The sequence below is a fragment of the Brachycentrus maculatus genome, unplaced genomic scaffold, assembly GCF_059751285.1.
Source record: "Brachycentrus maculatus isolate JH-2025_06_01 unplaced genomic scaffold, ASM5975128v1 h1tg000133l, whole genome shotgun sequence".
NCBI classification, from domain to species: domain Eukaryota; kingdom Metazoa; phylum Arthropoda; class Insecta; order Trichoptera; family Brachycentridae; genus Brachycentrus; species Brachycentrus maculatus.
Window position 1 is genome coordinate 85,385 of NW_028280886.1, and position 16,930 is coordinate 102,314.

At 29.5% G+C, this 16,930-nt stretch overlaps 1 protein-coding gene across 1 annotated transcript in view; it reads right to left on the minus strand.

Moving 5' to 3' along the window:
• The window catches only part of LOC148309295 (neuroligin-4, Y-linked-like), a 367,943-nt gene that overhangs the window by 85,280 nt on the left and 265,733 nt on the right, over positions 1-16,930 (minus strand). The window contains exon 8 of the mRNA XM_088260356.1: positions 14,885-15,073. Within this exon, the coding sequence (XP_088116482.1) occupies positions 14,885-15,073 (189 nt within the window). The remainder of the gene's footprint in view (positions 1-14,884; positions 15,074-16,930) is intronic.

Genomic DNA, 16,930 nt, shown 5'->3' on the forward strand with positions numbered 1-16,930 from the left:
AATGTTAATGGGGGCACTCATTCCATTTCGGTGAAATTTATATAAAATATCGAAGCGCAGATGACACCGTTTCATTAAAAAAAAGGATTTTAAATCGGTCGTTTCTACTGTTCCAGTGATAAATTGGTAACATTTTATTGTTTAAAGGGAAATATTTTTCAGTGTTTTTGTTTTGAGGCCCTACATTAATTTATTAAAGTGTACGAATAAAATACAATTACAGTTATCACGTGTTTGCATTTACTTTAGAAAACTCAATATCAGTGTAAAGTTAAAAACATTATTACCTTTTCAGATAATGATCAATCACTGTATTTTTCTAAAGATACCAAACACTTTTTTCCTAACCACAACATATCATTCTTAGGTAATTCGTTTTTTGTCCAAGCGGTGTGACTATTGAATGAATTATCTCTTCATGTAAAAATGCAACTTCTCTGATTATTTTCAAGAAAAGCCTGAAACATTACGATCTGTCGTTGAAACCCAAACTGTCATCATTTTTCTTGGTTTCTTCTTACTCTCCTTTTTCAAATCCTTATCTGATCCCACATCCTTTGCCTTCTGTTTTGATTTTTGTTTATTCAAATATTTTTTAGTAAATTCATTGAAAATTAAATAAATATCAATTGATGATAGAATCAATGCGAACGAGAGTTCTTTAGAACATGAAACTTCAAGGTGAGTTTTTTTGTAAAGCTTGTAAAATCTTATGGTAGGTTCTCGTATTTTATTATATGATATGAGTCCCTTAAGAACAAATAAAATATATTAATAGATTTGTTGCAAATTGTAAACAACTTGCAAAAAAATTATGCAATATTGATATTTAATAATAGTCAGAATGGCAAACGTTACAAAAGTGCATTAAATTATTACTTTTGCCAGCCAAATGCAGGTCGTAAGACCTGGAATGCTCAGAATCCTTTATTCCTTCACATAAATGGTATCGTCTTAAGTTGAGATAACTGAAAAAAAAATATTTTATCTCTTCGGTTAATTAGTCAATGCCTGACCATAACAATACACGAGGACATTTTTTTGAATATTTTTTATTCATTTAATATATATAATTTTTTATTTATAACATAATACATTTGAATCATTTATACATATGGAGAACTTTTATATTTTGCTTCGCTGTGCCTCTCCATAAAAGAGACTGTGCTCTTGTGCTTGGAGAGGGACTTACACTCGTGGTTTAATGTTATATAATAAAAGATATAATGGTTTTTTTTTTATTTTTAATTTTTTTCTTAAGTATTTTTTTATCATTTTTTTTTTAAATTTCTTTAGTTAGTTTATTGAAATATTTGATAGCCAAACATTTGAAGTTTTGCTGGAATTGTTTGATGTTTCATTTTGGAGTAAAAAAATCGTTTGAGAAACTCGATGATAATTTTTTTGTTAAATTTAAATAGTTGTCACCCTTAAGTATTTGAAAAACTGCGTTTTTTTTTTATAAATGGATTCTATATTTGGGACTTGAATTTTTTAAATAATAGTTTTGTTGGAAATATGTTTTTTTTTCAAGATAACTTTAATTATGGTTTTCTGTACTATTTTCACTTATGTTCAGTATGTTATTGTATGAGCCTCCCCATACAATAATGCCATACTGTAGTAGTGAGTGTACGATAGCATAGTGAACTCTTTTTAGGTTGTCGAATCGTAATCAAATACATGTGGGGTCAATAAACTTTACTTAGTTTGGAGTAGAGTCTTTACAATATATTGCCTTTACCCAAATTAACCAGGTGCCTGATATGTATAAAATTTAATGAACTAAATGAATAAACTAAAAAAATACGATATGGAAAGATATTGGTGTTTGTGATAAGTTATATTTTATCTTTTTTTCTTAAAATGTGCTTCTCAACTTTTTTTTGTACATTTTAATGTATTTATGTATCTTTTATGGCTTTATATTTTATATTTTTCCGTGCGTTTTCTTGTTTATAACTTTTTTATCTGTTTTTCAGTCTTCTTAATCTTAATTCCATGTTCCAAAATGAGTTATGGAAATTACATATCAGAAATATTATATATGCGACTAATATATGTAACATGTTTTAACAAATAAATAAATAATGTAGAATTTATAATAATAAATTGTCGATAATCGGATGTAAGTAGTTTTCGATGCTGGCTTATCAACCATTTCGGTGAGTAAACAGTTTTGAATAACTTTGTAAAAACAAACGGTATCCTACGTCAAAGAAAACAAATGAGTACATATTTGGCGAACGTTTCCAAGTTCAAATTGATTATTAGTAGTTGGAAATTTTCGACAGCGCCAAATAACGCTATAACGTATGGCGCGCTCCCCCCTTCGTGGAAATAAACATGATTAATCACCATCGGTCGGATTCGTTTTGAATTCGTATTTGACGTTTATTTTGACAAGGACATCATCAAGAATTGAAATATTATTTTGGCGACCGTCTATTCTGTAATTTACGGGAAGTACGTCATTCGAATTTTTGGCGACTAGACATTAACAGACACCGTTGATATTGATTGAAATTTGTTGACGCACTAAAATAAAACTTCACTAGCTTTCAGTTAGTTAGTATTGAACCATTTTGTTTACATTTAAAATATGAATATCTATTTACAACATTTTGATTGTATCCAAATGCTTGTTCACCAATCTGGATTATCGCCAATTATAGGAGTAATAACATGTGCATAGTGGTCACTTTAACTAGACCATGACGGTCATAAATGCCCAGACATCCATGTTTTTCTTCATCTATATTGAGATGTCGAAAAATCGATACTTTTTGATGGTATCGGTTTCAGCATCGCAGATCTAAAATTTATTTAACATATTTGATATACAGTTAAAAAAAATACTTAGGTAATACAACAATATCTTTAAATCTTAAAAAATATTTATTATGTTGGAAACTGGATTATTCACCCTTCGGATAAGACGTTAATTTTAAACATGATTTGAAACGTGGTAAATACAAATATATGTGGAACAATTTGAAAAAAATTCACCTATTTTCAAAAGGAATAAACTCAATAAATACTTCACCAATTGCTCAAGTGCTGGCGCAACAATCAGTTATAATTCACAAATGTTTCGAGAACCTTACCGTTTTTCTTAAAGACCTATGACTTCATTGCATAAATACAGGTTTCAAGAATCAATGCACTATGGATGTTCAATAATAGGCAGAATGGTAAACGTTACACAAGTGTATAAAGTGATCGCTTAAACCATCCTAATGCTAGGTTGTAAGATCTGGAATACTCAGACTTCTTTCTTTGAAAAAAATAAAAATGATACATTATATTATTTCGTACAAACAGTTTTCATTTTTTCTCCTTTTAACCGCGTAATACATGACATTAGCCTGTTTTTTAGACCATTCACATCATATTATTTTTTAAACACGTGATTCCGAAACAAATCAACTATCCAAAATGGTAGCTAAATGTCCGAAATACTACACTATGAAGACGGCATGCATTTTTGTACTTTATATAATAAGATAACTTTTAAAGTAAATAGAACTTCTTAATGAAAAATAGAACATCCTGTTTTTCGACTTTGGCGTTTTATTGCAGAAACTAAGTTACTAAATTGCCACAATAAATTTTGGAATTCTTTCTATCTTGAAATACTATTTTCTGGCGAAAACTGGAAATGAGTTTAAAAGTTTTTGAGTCACTGGTTGACTAACATTGAGCAGATGGTACCTCCCGGTGTCATTTTGAAGTTTAATATAAGACAAAACTTGGAGCTTAATAGACTACAAATAATTTTTGAAAAATAGTGAAAAAGTGCTATTTTTGCAATAGTGCCAATAAATACCACTCCTTCCAACCATTATTATTATTTTGATTTTTTGGGAACAAGTGAAAAAATGATTTATCCAAATCCTGAAATTATCAAAATAGTATTTTTTTAGTTTCCGCTGTTTTGAGGAATAATAAATAATTGAACGTTTGTTACAGCTTGGAACTAAATAAAGTACGATTAATGTGTTAAAAAAATGCGAACAATAGACTTGTGTCCGCAAAAAAATATTTTAAAGTTTTTTTTTTCATTATAAGAGTTTATGGCTTCTTATTATAGGGATAAATCAAGTATTTTAAAACATTACTTCGAACTTAAAAGCGTATGAATATTTCCAATATATTTTTTAAATATGTGTGTATGTGTGTGTGAAATCTGTAAACGCAGAGTTTTCATGGGATATTTTTTTTACAATATTTGTTTGGATGTCATATTTTGTCTTTAAAATTTGATAAAGATACAGATTTTTTCTTAATACAATTAATGAATAATAAGGTTGACAAAATTGTTAGGAACCTTAAATATGTTCATATGAATAGTGTGATTATGAATAGTGTAACTTCCGGATATGGTTATTAATCGAGGATTGAATTAAGCTGACGGTTTCTTGCGAACTAATGTCAAAAGGGTTTCAAATTGGCGACGAGCGGCTACAAGAAGTTATAACGCAAGTAAAACCAAAATTATTACGTCAACATTTTAAGTGTGTTCAAATATTTGTTCACAAATCTGGGTTTTCTCCAATTCAGAACTATTATTAATATTATTTTTTGACATCTCAACATAGGTGAAAAATAATATGTCATTAGTATGTATAATTTAAATGTCTGGGCATTTACGGGGATTACAACCGTCATAGGCTGGTTTAAGTGATCACTTTACACACGTGTAACATTCATCAATTTCTCCCATTTACAACATTTCGATTGTCCAAATACTTGTTCGCAAATCTGGAAAATCTCCATTAAGGATTTATTTTTAATAATATTTTTGACATCTCAAAAATACATTAAGAAGAATATGGCTTAGACTTCCATATTCTTCTTCATCTTTGTTGAGATGTAAAAAAAGATAATAATATGAACACTGAGACGTATCGTTACAAAATACATTTAACCATTGATTATTTTCTTTTATTTATGATAAATGGAATATAATGGTGGAAATACCCCTAAAAATATTTAATTAAAAAATATAACACTTGAAAAATACTCGAGATTGGTAATATTCATTATGTGGGGCACCTAATAAAAATTTAAGTTGAAAAATAAGAGAGAATTGAAGTTGCGGACGTAATTGATTTATTCATCACTAAAATCTTTTCAGGAAACTTCTGGAAGAAGGCCTGCCAATTATTTTTAATTTACTTTCTCGAGAGCCCTTTCTTTAAAATAGGCCTTTTGAAGGTTTCTCGAGTGGTGCCTTTAAAGTTTTTTCATAAAATAGGACCCTCCAGGTATCCCTTATCAATTACACTGAAGTTTTTATTACTTTGAATAAAGTGGCGATATTGGTACACAATAGTTTAAACATATTTCCCTTTTAAAATAAATTAAAATATATCATAAGTCTAGTTAGGTTTTCATTTCAACTACACAAAAAAAACGATTCGGTGGGTACTTTTATAATATATAACAAATTTTATTTCCAACATCAACTGGTAAAATTAAAAGCTTTATTTATATGTATATATATATATATATATATATATATATATATATATATATATATATATATATATATATATATATACATATATATATATATATATATATATATACATATATATATAAATATATATATATATATATATATATATATATATATATATATATATATATATATATATATATATATATATATATATATATATATATATATATATATATATTATATATTTATATATATATATTTATATATATATATATATATATATATATATATATATATATATATATATATATATATATATATATATATATATATATATATATATATATATATATATATATATATATATATATATATATATATATATATATATATATATATATATATATATATATATATATATATATATATATATATATATATATATATATATATATATATATATATATATATATATATATATATATATTTTTTTTTTTTATATTCTCAAGTAGGAATGTGAATTTCATCTTTTTCTGCTTCATTTTCTTCTTACACTGGCGTCTAATGGCGCATAGGGTATTGCATCATATCAACGCAGTATTATCATGATCGTCAATTGAACAGTCATCTCAATATAGATGATGAAGAATATGTAGAGTCTGGGCATTTACAGGAATAATAACCTGATATAGGCAGGTAAGCGATCACTTTACACAGGTGTAAAATTCACCGTTCTATCCATAACTAGGCGAAACAGTTGTCATAAAATTCATATGTATTTATCACAATAAAATACAACTTCGTTGACTCAAAAAATCAGTGTTTGATTTAAAATTGAATGAATAAATTAAAATGGAGTTCTACAAATAAACGCCAAATCTAGAAATAAACAATAAAATTACCTTAACATCTGATTTTAATAAAATAATAAACATAAATTGTGCAGTGGAAATGATAAATACAATAAATACAGATAAATTTATTTCCCACACCGAAACTAGAACACATATCGGGGATCCCCGTGGGGAAGATCAACGGATATAATAATAAGTGGAATCCACCATCCCTCGCGCAAAGGCATCGGTGAAATTCCTTTTGTTTCTTTTCTCTATTAGGGAATACACGGTCCCTCCAGGTTCACGAATAATTTCCTCACTTATATTTCATCCCAAACAATGGTGTGTTGAAAAAATATAAGAATGACATTTACATGTTGAAGCCCGACTTTTTAAGTACTACTACTACTATTACTACCATCACACCGTTTTCCCGCAGGGGTAGGCAGAGAGGATGGAATGCCACACTCTTCTGTCCTTACATACACTCCTCGCCTCCTTCACATCCATACATCTAGTCATACATGCCCTCCGATTACGCAAACTTTTGACACTGCCAGATTTTAGGTTCTGATTGATCTGATCGTTCCAAGTCTTTTTCGGTCGTCCACGTTCTGTTTTCCCTCTCACATTCGCCACATATATTTTCTTAGTCATTTTCTCGCTATCCATTCACTCCAATGTCCATACCACCGCATAGAACTCTTCCTAATCTTTTCAATTATTCCTCGTTCAGCCTTACATTCCTTTCTTATATCTTCGTTTTTAATTCTGTCATACAATGATTTTCCACACATTCGTCTGAGGGAGCGCATTTCAACAGCGTTCACTCTGCTTTCATCCTTCCTTTGCCAGTTCCATGTTTCGCTTCCATACATTAGTGTCGGTACTAGCACGCCGTTGTGAATCGCTAGCTTTTTAAGTATTTTAAACTATTTTCTGGAATAAGTGGAAGAAAATGGATAAAGTTCGTGTGAAAAGGAATGTACTTAAAAATTATAATAACTTGAAGTTTAAATGTTTAATAAAACAAATGAATATTTATCATCTTATCAATTAACGTTGGAAAAGCTTAAAGATGGATCTAATATTCAACATTTTTAATGAAATTTTACTTGGTATATATTTATGACTATTTACCAAGCAAAAAAAAATACTATCAAAAACGGCTGCCGAATCAATTAATGAAAATAATATTGAAAGATGAATAATACATGTTTTACATATGAACGATTGTGATTGTTGCGTAAAAATCAAGAAATGGCACTTATATCGTCATCTCAACATAGATGAAGAAGGCATAAAAGCCTGGGCTTACAATCTGTCATAGTCGAGTTTGAGTGACCATTTTATGCACGTGTAACATTCAGCATTCTGCCCATGATTGATAATTACACTTCTGACTTTACATTGACATGCGAGTTTACGACGCTATCTATGGTTAAGATGAGTAAGTTTCCTTATGACAGGTCGTAAACCCTATAAATATCCAGAGTTTTACATTCTTCTTCATCTCCGTTTAGATGTCAATATTAACTCCTAAGAGGACAAATCTAGATTCGTGAACAAAGATTTGGTCACACTTAAAGAAGTGGCACTGCACGCGTTTTATTCATAACATTTTACATACAAAACTAATAGGTGTTTTCCATTGAGATATTGCGTAGATTTTCCGCCATATATATATTTTTTTAAAAACTAATCAACTAACGAACCATCACGCCGGTTCCTCCCAGGGGTAAAAAGAGAGGATATAACACAATACCGCTCTGTCTTTGCAAAAATTCTTCTCCTCTTTCTCGTGGCGTGCACAGATTAATTAGGGTAGTCAGTAGAGGTAGGTAGTAAGGTAAACTAGGTACTATTAAGTAAGGTAAGGTAGGTACTGGTTGCGTTTTTATATGTCCCACGGGTAAGTTACGATGGGCACTGCTTTTTAGCCTACATGGAATGCAAGCACCTGCTTCTTCCACTTTCATGCATTATTTCCTCATACACACCAGCCGATTATTTCTACTCCTAACCTGACCGTTTTCAAGTATTTGACTCACACACATACATATGTTGAGTGTGTGTGTATTGATTTTATAATTTGCAAAATCACAGGTATTCCAAATGCATGTAAAATTCGATACTTAAATATATTTTTCTTGTAAATGAAACGGTATACAGCGAACAAAAGTAACGTCTTCTAATTAAACTCTATAATTTCTCGTTGCTCGGCATTTATGGATCCTCTCCGTAACAAAGTGCCACCTGACCGCGTAAGTTCAAAGCTCTCCTTGCAATTTGCGGGCGTAATTTACTCGCGCGTTTGTCAGCTGCGGTTTTATCCCTCTGCCAATAGATGTCTCCGCTAGCTTTATTGCCATTCTCAATGGGGATTTTTATTTTTATGACCAGGTCGCGGGAAAACAGATCTCTCTTCCCTAAGACGGAAATTAACTTCAGTTAGCAAAAGGAAAAATTCAGCAGTTTCGTTTTGGTCGATAAAAGATTAAATGATACTTTTAAAACTCATTAAGGTAAGGGTATTCTGGAGATGGTAAACATCACGCAGCTGAAAACAGCAGTAAAAAATTAACCGATTGAAAGAGGATAACGTAAAGAACTTTAGATAAGGGGACTATCAATAAAGGTTGTATTTACTTGATATTATTAAGATGATACAAGTTAAAATGTTTCTTCTAGTACACGTCTATCATTTATGAGTCTCATTTAACGAATCGATTTGAACGGTTCTCACTAAAATTGTTTTTTTTTTTAATATTCTGAAAACTGAAATCTGGAATTCCTTCTAAATCTCCAGTCACAAGAAAAATGATTTTTCTTTAGTATATTATTAGATTAGAACCAATATTTTTAGCTTTTCCACTTTATTTTTATTTGACCAGCGACCGGGTTTCGTCGTTACCGACATCATTAGACTGGTGGGAGGCCGGCCATACAAGTTGTTATGTTATATATAAAACAAGGCAGGAGTTGATAACCATGATTTGATATAATTTTATTGAGAAATTAATTTAATTTGAGTGAATTTAAGTATTGTATGATTTTAAAAATATTTTTTAAAAAGGTTTTTTTGTATTGAGAGCACGATTTTATATAAAGTTATAATAGATTTGCATTTTTTGTAAATGAATTTAAATTATGTAACGAAGAAGTAATTAAGTAATTTTTCTTTGGAAGAAAATGGGATTTTTTATTAATAAATTGTTTAACTTTTTATTGGATATTGATTTTTGCGTCTGGAAAAAAAACTTATCAATATATTATATTTTCATATCCGTTTCAACTCATTTTTTTAATCATTTGACAAGTTTTTCATGAAAAGACCCAAATGTCACAAAAAAGTATTGTTTGTATTAAAGTAAATAATCTTAAATTTGTGTTTATAGCTTTATGCATACGTAATTTCAGTATATATTAATGTAAACAGTATGTGTATTTTAACTAAAGCTGTGTACATACTTGTCGTGTGTTAATATTTATGTTACGGTGGGTTTACTGTATTATTTATTATACCATACATATTAATTAATTTTAAGGAGGTGAAATTCCGTTAAATTCGTTAAAAAGAGTAATAATAAGAAAGTGAACCTTAATATAACTGGTGTTTAGCAATTCAAGACAAATTGATTTTTTTAAACATCTGTTCACATACTTGTTCACAAAATCTGGATTATCTCCAATTACAGGAGTTATTTTCTAATATAAGAGTTTCTGCTTAGTAAAAAGCTTCTTAACATCTCACCAATAGATGTCTCTAGTGAAGTTTTAGTGATTCGAGAACAAGATATCTAAATTGGTTCAAATATATGGAACTTTCAAGAATTTGAGTAGTGTAGTTGTCAATAATGTCTAGAATTGGTAAATGTTACACGTGTATAAAGTGATCACTTAAACCAGCCTATGACGGTCGTCAGCCCCGTAAATGCCCAGACATCCATATTCTTTTTCATCTTTGATGAGATGTCAAAAAATATTAAATGTTTCTTTATTTATTATAACGGAATGATTTGTGTGACTTTGAGATTAATTTTATGACAAGTTAAGTTTATTTGTGTAAAGACAATGGACGCTGTAATACAAATTTAATAATAGTAGATAATAAATGATTGAAAATAAGATAATTTTTTCATAGTGTAAATTAGATCGGATAATTACAATCATGGCGTATGCAGTGGAGACAAGAGCCGACATAATCAGAACTATAAGAAGAAGATATAAGGCGGGCATGTGAGACCAAATATGTCGTACGATGGCGTAGAAAAAAAAAGATTTTTGAGATAGACCACTTTAACAGGATGAATGAATCAAGGATCCTATTTATTGCAGCTAATGAGCTACTGCCGGGTCACTGCCTTCCCAGAAGACCATCAAAATATGTAAAGATAGCTGAGCGTCAACATCATAGGAGGAGTGACTCTTTTCTTGAAAAAAAAGAGATCCTTAGAACTTAATAAAAAAAGACCTATTATAATTTCAAATCTCATCCGAGAACATCAATATCTTTAATAGACGGCAAAGAATTTAAGTAATATAATTCGTGTCATAATAAATCTTTAAATAAATCCTTGATAACTTTTCTATTTATATTTAATTTATGTGCAAATCATCACAATTAATAATAGAAAAGGTGCTGAAAGAAAACGAATTTCGTCAGACATTTTGATTGTTTCAAAATAGAGAATGAAAGTATCGAAATGAAAGCGTCTCTTTCAAACGAACAATCTAGAGCTTAAAGCTCTCACTGTGAGCTTCTCGAACATAAAGGACAGTAAAACGAATGTTGACCCCACGAAAGGTTATATTGACGCTTCGTCTGACAACATTGTAACTCTACAACTCGTACTGTTTGACTAAAAATTATATTTTTATATATCAGGTCCTGTCATATTTACCGAGGTATAACTAATAACAGATAATGAGTAAATGTCGTTGTTATAATAAATTGAGATACGTATTTTATATTACTTTACAAAATTAATAATGTTTTTAAAAAACTGTTTTTTAGAAACTTGATGTTGTGAATATTCTTAACAGCGATAACATTTGATAACTGTTTCTAATAATGAGCCGCTTAAGCTTACAGAAATAGTAAGAAATTGAAATATATGTGTAAATAATAAAAACACAAATATTTCTGATTTTGATTTTTTTTTCCATATTTCTGTTTTCTTTTTATCATTTCAAATATGATGTTTTCATCAAAATCAGGATAACGCTGCAGTGAAGTGTATTTTATCATACCAAGCATAGAAAATTTCATGTTATCTGGCTTTGGATTTACATTTGAGGACTTTTATACATTAAATTATTATTTCATTGAATTTTTGATTAATGGTTATTGTATTAAAACAAATCAAAACACGGTATATAATATATTTAGAGTAAATTTACTTATTTTCCGACAGCTCTCTTGTTACTATCGAAATGTTACAGTTTTAAAATGAAGTATCAAAATTAAATAGTTGTCACAAAATAAATTAATTTGCTTACATTATTAATCGTGTTAAAATTTATAAAAGTAATAAGAATACATATTACGATATTACACATTTTCAAGAACTATGTAGTTTGGTATTTTTTCAGTTACTTTGTTTGACTTGGGGACTCTGGGGTATAAGGCTATATATGGCTTCACGGTATCATAGTTTTACCTTCTTTCTACTATGATTCCCTGATCGCCGATTGGTTAGAATACCAACGAGGAATTGAAGTTAAGTTAAGCTTACGAACAGGTTTCGTTTGTTCTGCTTATCTCCCCAAGTTTAACTATTTGCTCAACAAGCATGTACAATGTAAACAACCTTCATTTATTTATTTGACTGTACAACATTGCATATTTAACAGTTAATATTTTTTAATATGCCTTGTGGCCTGTTTTTCGATTCGCCTCCTGCGATGTCGATTCCTAGCTATCGATCCAACTCTTTGATGGTCTACCCGGGAGTCGTCTACTATGGGGTTTGCTGTTCAGTGTGATGTGGGGGAGTCTGTCTGGTTCCATTCTCCTCACATGCGCATACCGTTGTCTTCTTCGTTGCCTTCCCCATTTAACGACATCTTTGATCTCGTATATTTTCCTGATCCTGGCGTTTCTTATTCTATCTCGAAGACTCTTGCCTGATATGCTTCTTAGAGTCTTCTTTTCTTACACTTTAAGCGGGTTTTTTTGTACCAATGGTGTCCGCTCTACTTTCCATTCCATACGTCATGATGAGTCAGACACATTTTTTTAAATCTTGATTTTGCTGCCGTTCTTCATATCAGGACTTTTCCATATAGCATTTTTCAGCCTCGGATAACACTTGGACATGACCAAAAAACGTTAAAAATTAAATTCTTATGACATAAAATACATGGTTATTTGATTTAAATTGCTTTGAAAAACACAATCATTGTTGTGATATATAAAAACGAAATATTTAAAATATCTTTAAAAATAAAAATGCAAATTTCCAAATATTCAAAAACAAAAATTTCCTAAAGTTATTCACAGATTGCGAATACTTTTGTTTCTACGTATAGAAATTGAGATGAAGTTTTTAACGCAATGGCAGCGCCATCTGTTAAACGTAACTCCAAAACACGCAATATTTAACATTGGTAAAAAGTGACAGCCTTCTTTTTGACAGCTGCTATCACCCAACATTTTCAATGCACATTTTCAATGTACTGTTGTTTCATAGATTTTTATTTCAAAAATGTTCATTGCTTCACAAATATTGATATATTAAACTGATTTGAATTTTTTGCTTCATATTTCCTTTATTTTACAAGTAAAGCCTGTTCAGCAATGAATGATTTTAATTATTTTATAATAAAAAATATGTTTGGTTTCTTATTTAGCTTTTTATTTATGTAAATATAAGCAGATGTTGAAAAATAAATGAATTTAAAATGCCAGAAACCACTCTTTTTACAAAGCACATTATTTAATAATAAGTATTCAAAACATCTCCCTTTAAAGAAAAAAAGAGGGTGAAAACTTTTTATATTAACGATACCATAATGTTAATAAATCAAAGCTTGCAAAAAAACCTTTTAGGGAAGCATATTTATAAAAAAAAACCTACTTATAACAACGTACCCCAATAAATCATGGCCGCTTAGTTCCCTTACAAAGTCTATCTAATGATTCAGAACGTAATCAAGGCTAAATTGGAATAAAGCTTTCAGCGCCTTCAAGGCTGTGTTGTTGGTTAATTTATTGAAATGTAATCTCATCACACGTTGAACAGACGAGTCGATTATCAGAATAACATTTAAAGGCGGAGAGAACAAAGACGCTTTTCGTGAATATAAACATTATTTGCTTACATACAGAGCAGAAAACTAACTACGTTTGCGTGGAAATTATTCCTGTCACCTTGGGAGTCGTTTTGCAAAGTTCAGTTGCATAAAATGTACATATTTTAATACATAATAAAAAGTATTGGTTTTTCAGTTATACGTTGTTTTATAACTAACCATCACTCAATTTCCTACAGGGGTAAGCAGAAAAGTTGAATTAATGTCTTTGGAAACAATCTTTGCCACTTTCACATTCATGTATCTAACACTCTTCCTATCATTCATCGTTCACTTTGTGTGATACGACTCGAAATCTCTACTTCACGACTACCGGATTTACATTCAGCAAAAAGTAACAATAGAAAAATATTTTACTATACTTATTAACAAAAAACAAATGTTCTCATTTCACTAAGTGATTTGGCAGTCACTTTGTGGCTTATTGAATTGAAAAAAAAAACAAATCCTTTATTAAAGGAGCCACTATTTTATTGAAAGAAATAAGGAGCTGTGAACGAAAATTAGGGACATACAAAATATTGTGAGTAAAAAAAAGAGTATTTCCATGAAAATTTTTTTTTATCTACCGATTCTAAAAAATCCTTAAAAATAATGCAAGCAACACTTTCATTAATTGATTCAGCAGTCACTTTATGGTAAAATCTATCCATTTTTAATTAGTCTATTACTTGTTAAATACCACTTTTTCTTAAAATCTACTGTGACAAGTGTTTTGATGCGTTCCGCATCCTTTTCAAACACCGTATTTGAAAATGATGTACACTATGTTTAAAAATGATGCGGAACGCATCGAAACACGTCTCACAGTAGATTTTAAGAAAAAGTGGTATTCATTAATCAAGCAATACATCTAAAATGTGCAAGCTGAACGAATTTTTAGAGTTTATTATTTTTTATATTGTAATAAAAGTGAGTGAAATTACGATTAATTGGTCATAAAAAAAGCGAGGTCTACAATAATACTCAATGCAATACTCAAACTTCCATTTCACTCCATGCAATACTCAAACTTCCATTTCATTCAACTTCAATTCATTCACAGTGAAGCGCCCTTGAGGTATTTTTTTACGAAAATGGCGCTATATAAGTTATCCAATTTTATTATTATTATTATTCCATCTTCCTTTGTATAAAAAAAAACTTTGTATGTACCAGTACGTATTGTTCTAGGTGAGACACATATATATTGTACATCCTGATGCATCGTACATAAATGCAGATAAAATAGATAATAATAATCATAAATCTTTTAAATTCTTACTTGAGGGTAATCTCCATCCTTGGTTTGGTAGTCGAAGACGTAGAAAAAGGTTTTAGGGGCTTGTTCTTCCTTAGCGGCGCCGGGGGTCGGCTTGGCGCTCAGCAGGTCTGCTGTTTGGACGAGAGGCGCCACGAACTGAGCGTCGCTCAGCGCAGCGACGGTGGCGTCCCGCATCGTAATTGGGTGTTGCTGTGAAATAAGATATCATGAAATATAATGTGCTCATGTGAAATGTTACTTTGTTGCTTACTATATGAATTTTTGTTTTTTAAATTGTCGAAAAAACATGCAAATGAATATATACTGGGCCTGATTTCTAAGCATATACATATATATATATATATCGCACAATGTTATATATTGGTTTATACAGTATTCCATGAACATTTATGTCCTATAAAATAAAAAAGAGATTCTGATAACTTGACAAATTTGAGGTGATAAATTTTATAAAATAAATGAAATACATACGAATGCTCAAATATAAACCTTAAATATATATTATTCCTACTCATGACCTAACTTCGCTTAAGGATTGGATATATTTGATCGTTCTTAGTTTTTTTCAGTCTTTTTTGCTTCTTTTACCAACCACATTCGCCTCATAAATTAGTTTTTGTAACCTTTTTTCTAAGTATTTACTTATATTTTATAAAGAAAAATTAAATTTAACTTAAATCATTACACATGATTAATTTTGTGATTATACTATAACTTTCTTTATTTTTGATGATGATTCACAATTCTAAGCTTTAAAATTTATTTGTTTTTGTTGTTAAAATGCTTTTTGCAACAAAATGGTGCATAGGGTACTGCATCAGATGGATACAGTGTAAACAATAATATTATGATAGAAAGATGATCAGTAGTTCTTTTAGATCTTTAATGTTGGGTTTCTTATTCAGTTTTATTTTTTTATAGAAACAGATGTTCCAAAAACTAATCAACATTTCAGAATCGACAATTGTGTTTTGATTAATATTAATTAACTAAAGGATTGTACCAAAACAGAATAATATATTTATGTTGTGGATTAATCAATGACTCGATATTGTGTTTTTCTCAACGTAACGTTTTTCACAAATAGATGAATACTGCATTGATTATTTATTTCTCAAGACAGCCTGCCGAGTGGTAATAGTTCTACAGACAAAATGAAATATGAGCATCCTCATTCACCAATATTCGAGCGATCAATTTCAGTCCTCACTCACTCCTTAGAAGCCTCGTTAAACACAAAAAGCTTATCATAAATTCAATCTCTTATAGGACTGATATAAGAAGTGTTGACATTCATATTAAATTATAAAATAAGTTATTATTTTTTGTTTAAACAGGAATAAAAATACAAATTACCTTTTAAAAATAGCGAAATTCAATTAAAACCGCAAAACAAAATATAAAAGATTGATTAACGTGATTCTATGTTAAAATATATAATAGAAACCGTATATAAAGATATTTTTTTTATTATATTTAAATGGTTTCTTTAACCTGATATGTCTGTACTTTTTTTCCATAATAACCTAAGACTAGTATTTAATAACGCAAGATTGATCACATTTGCTTCAAAAAAGTGCTTTATGCACCATAGAGTGGAAATGCTTAGAATAATTATCATTATGAATTTGAACATATTTATAAATAATCAAATTTATGTTTATAATGAAAAATAATTTTCTGTCAATCTGCTGTATAGTAAAAACTTACTCATTGTGTAAGATATGTGTATGTAACACAGTAATTATAAAAAAAAACAATATTATTTTCGTGGAACGATAACTGTGGTAAATCACCCATCGATAACACATTTTTAAGACTTTGTGCGTTTTTTAAAAAAATTCCTTAAAAAAACAGAAATATACAAATAACATAACTGTAAAACTTTGTAATTTGTTTTGAAAAAAGGAAACATTGCCTTCATTTTTATTTTGTACTTTCGAACTTGTAAAACTACGTTCACGAAACAATATCAGGGTGTCGATTCTACAGGGAATTCAACTTTTTAAGTACGTAGTTTAGATCACTTCACTTCCAGCCTTTTTT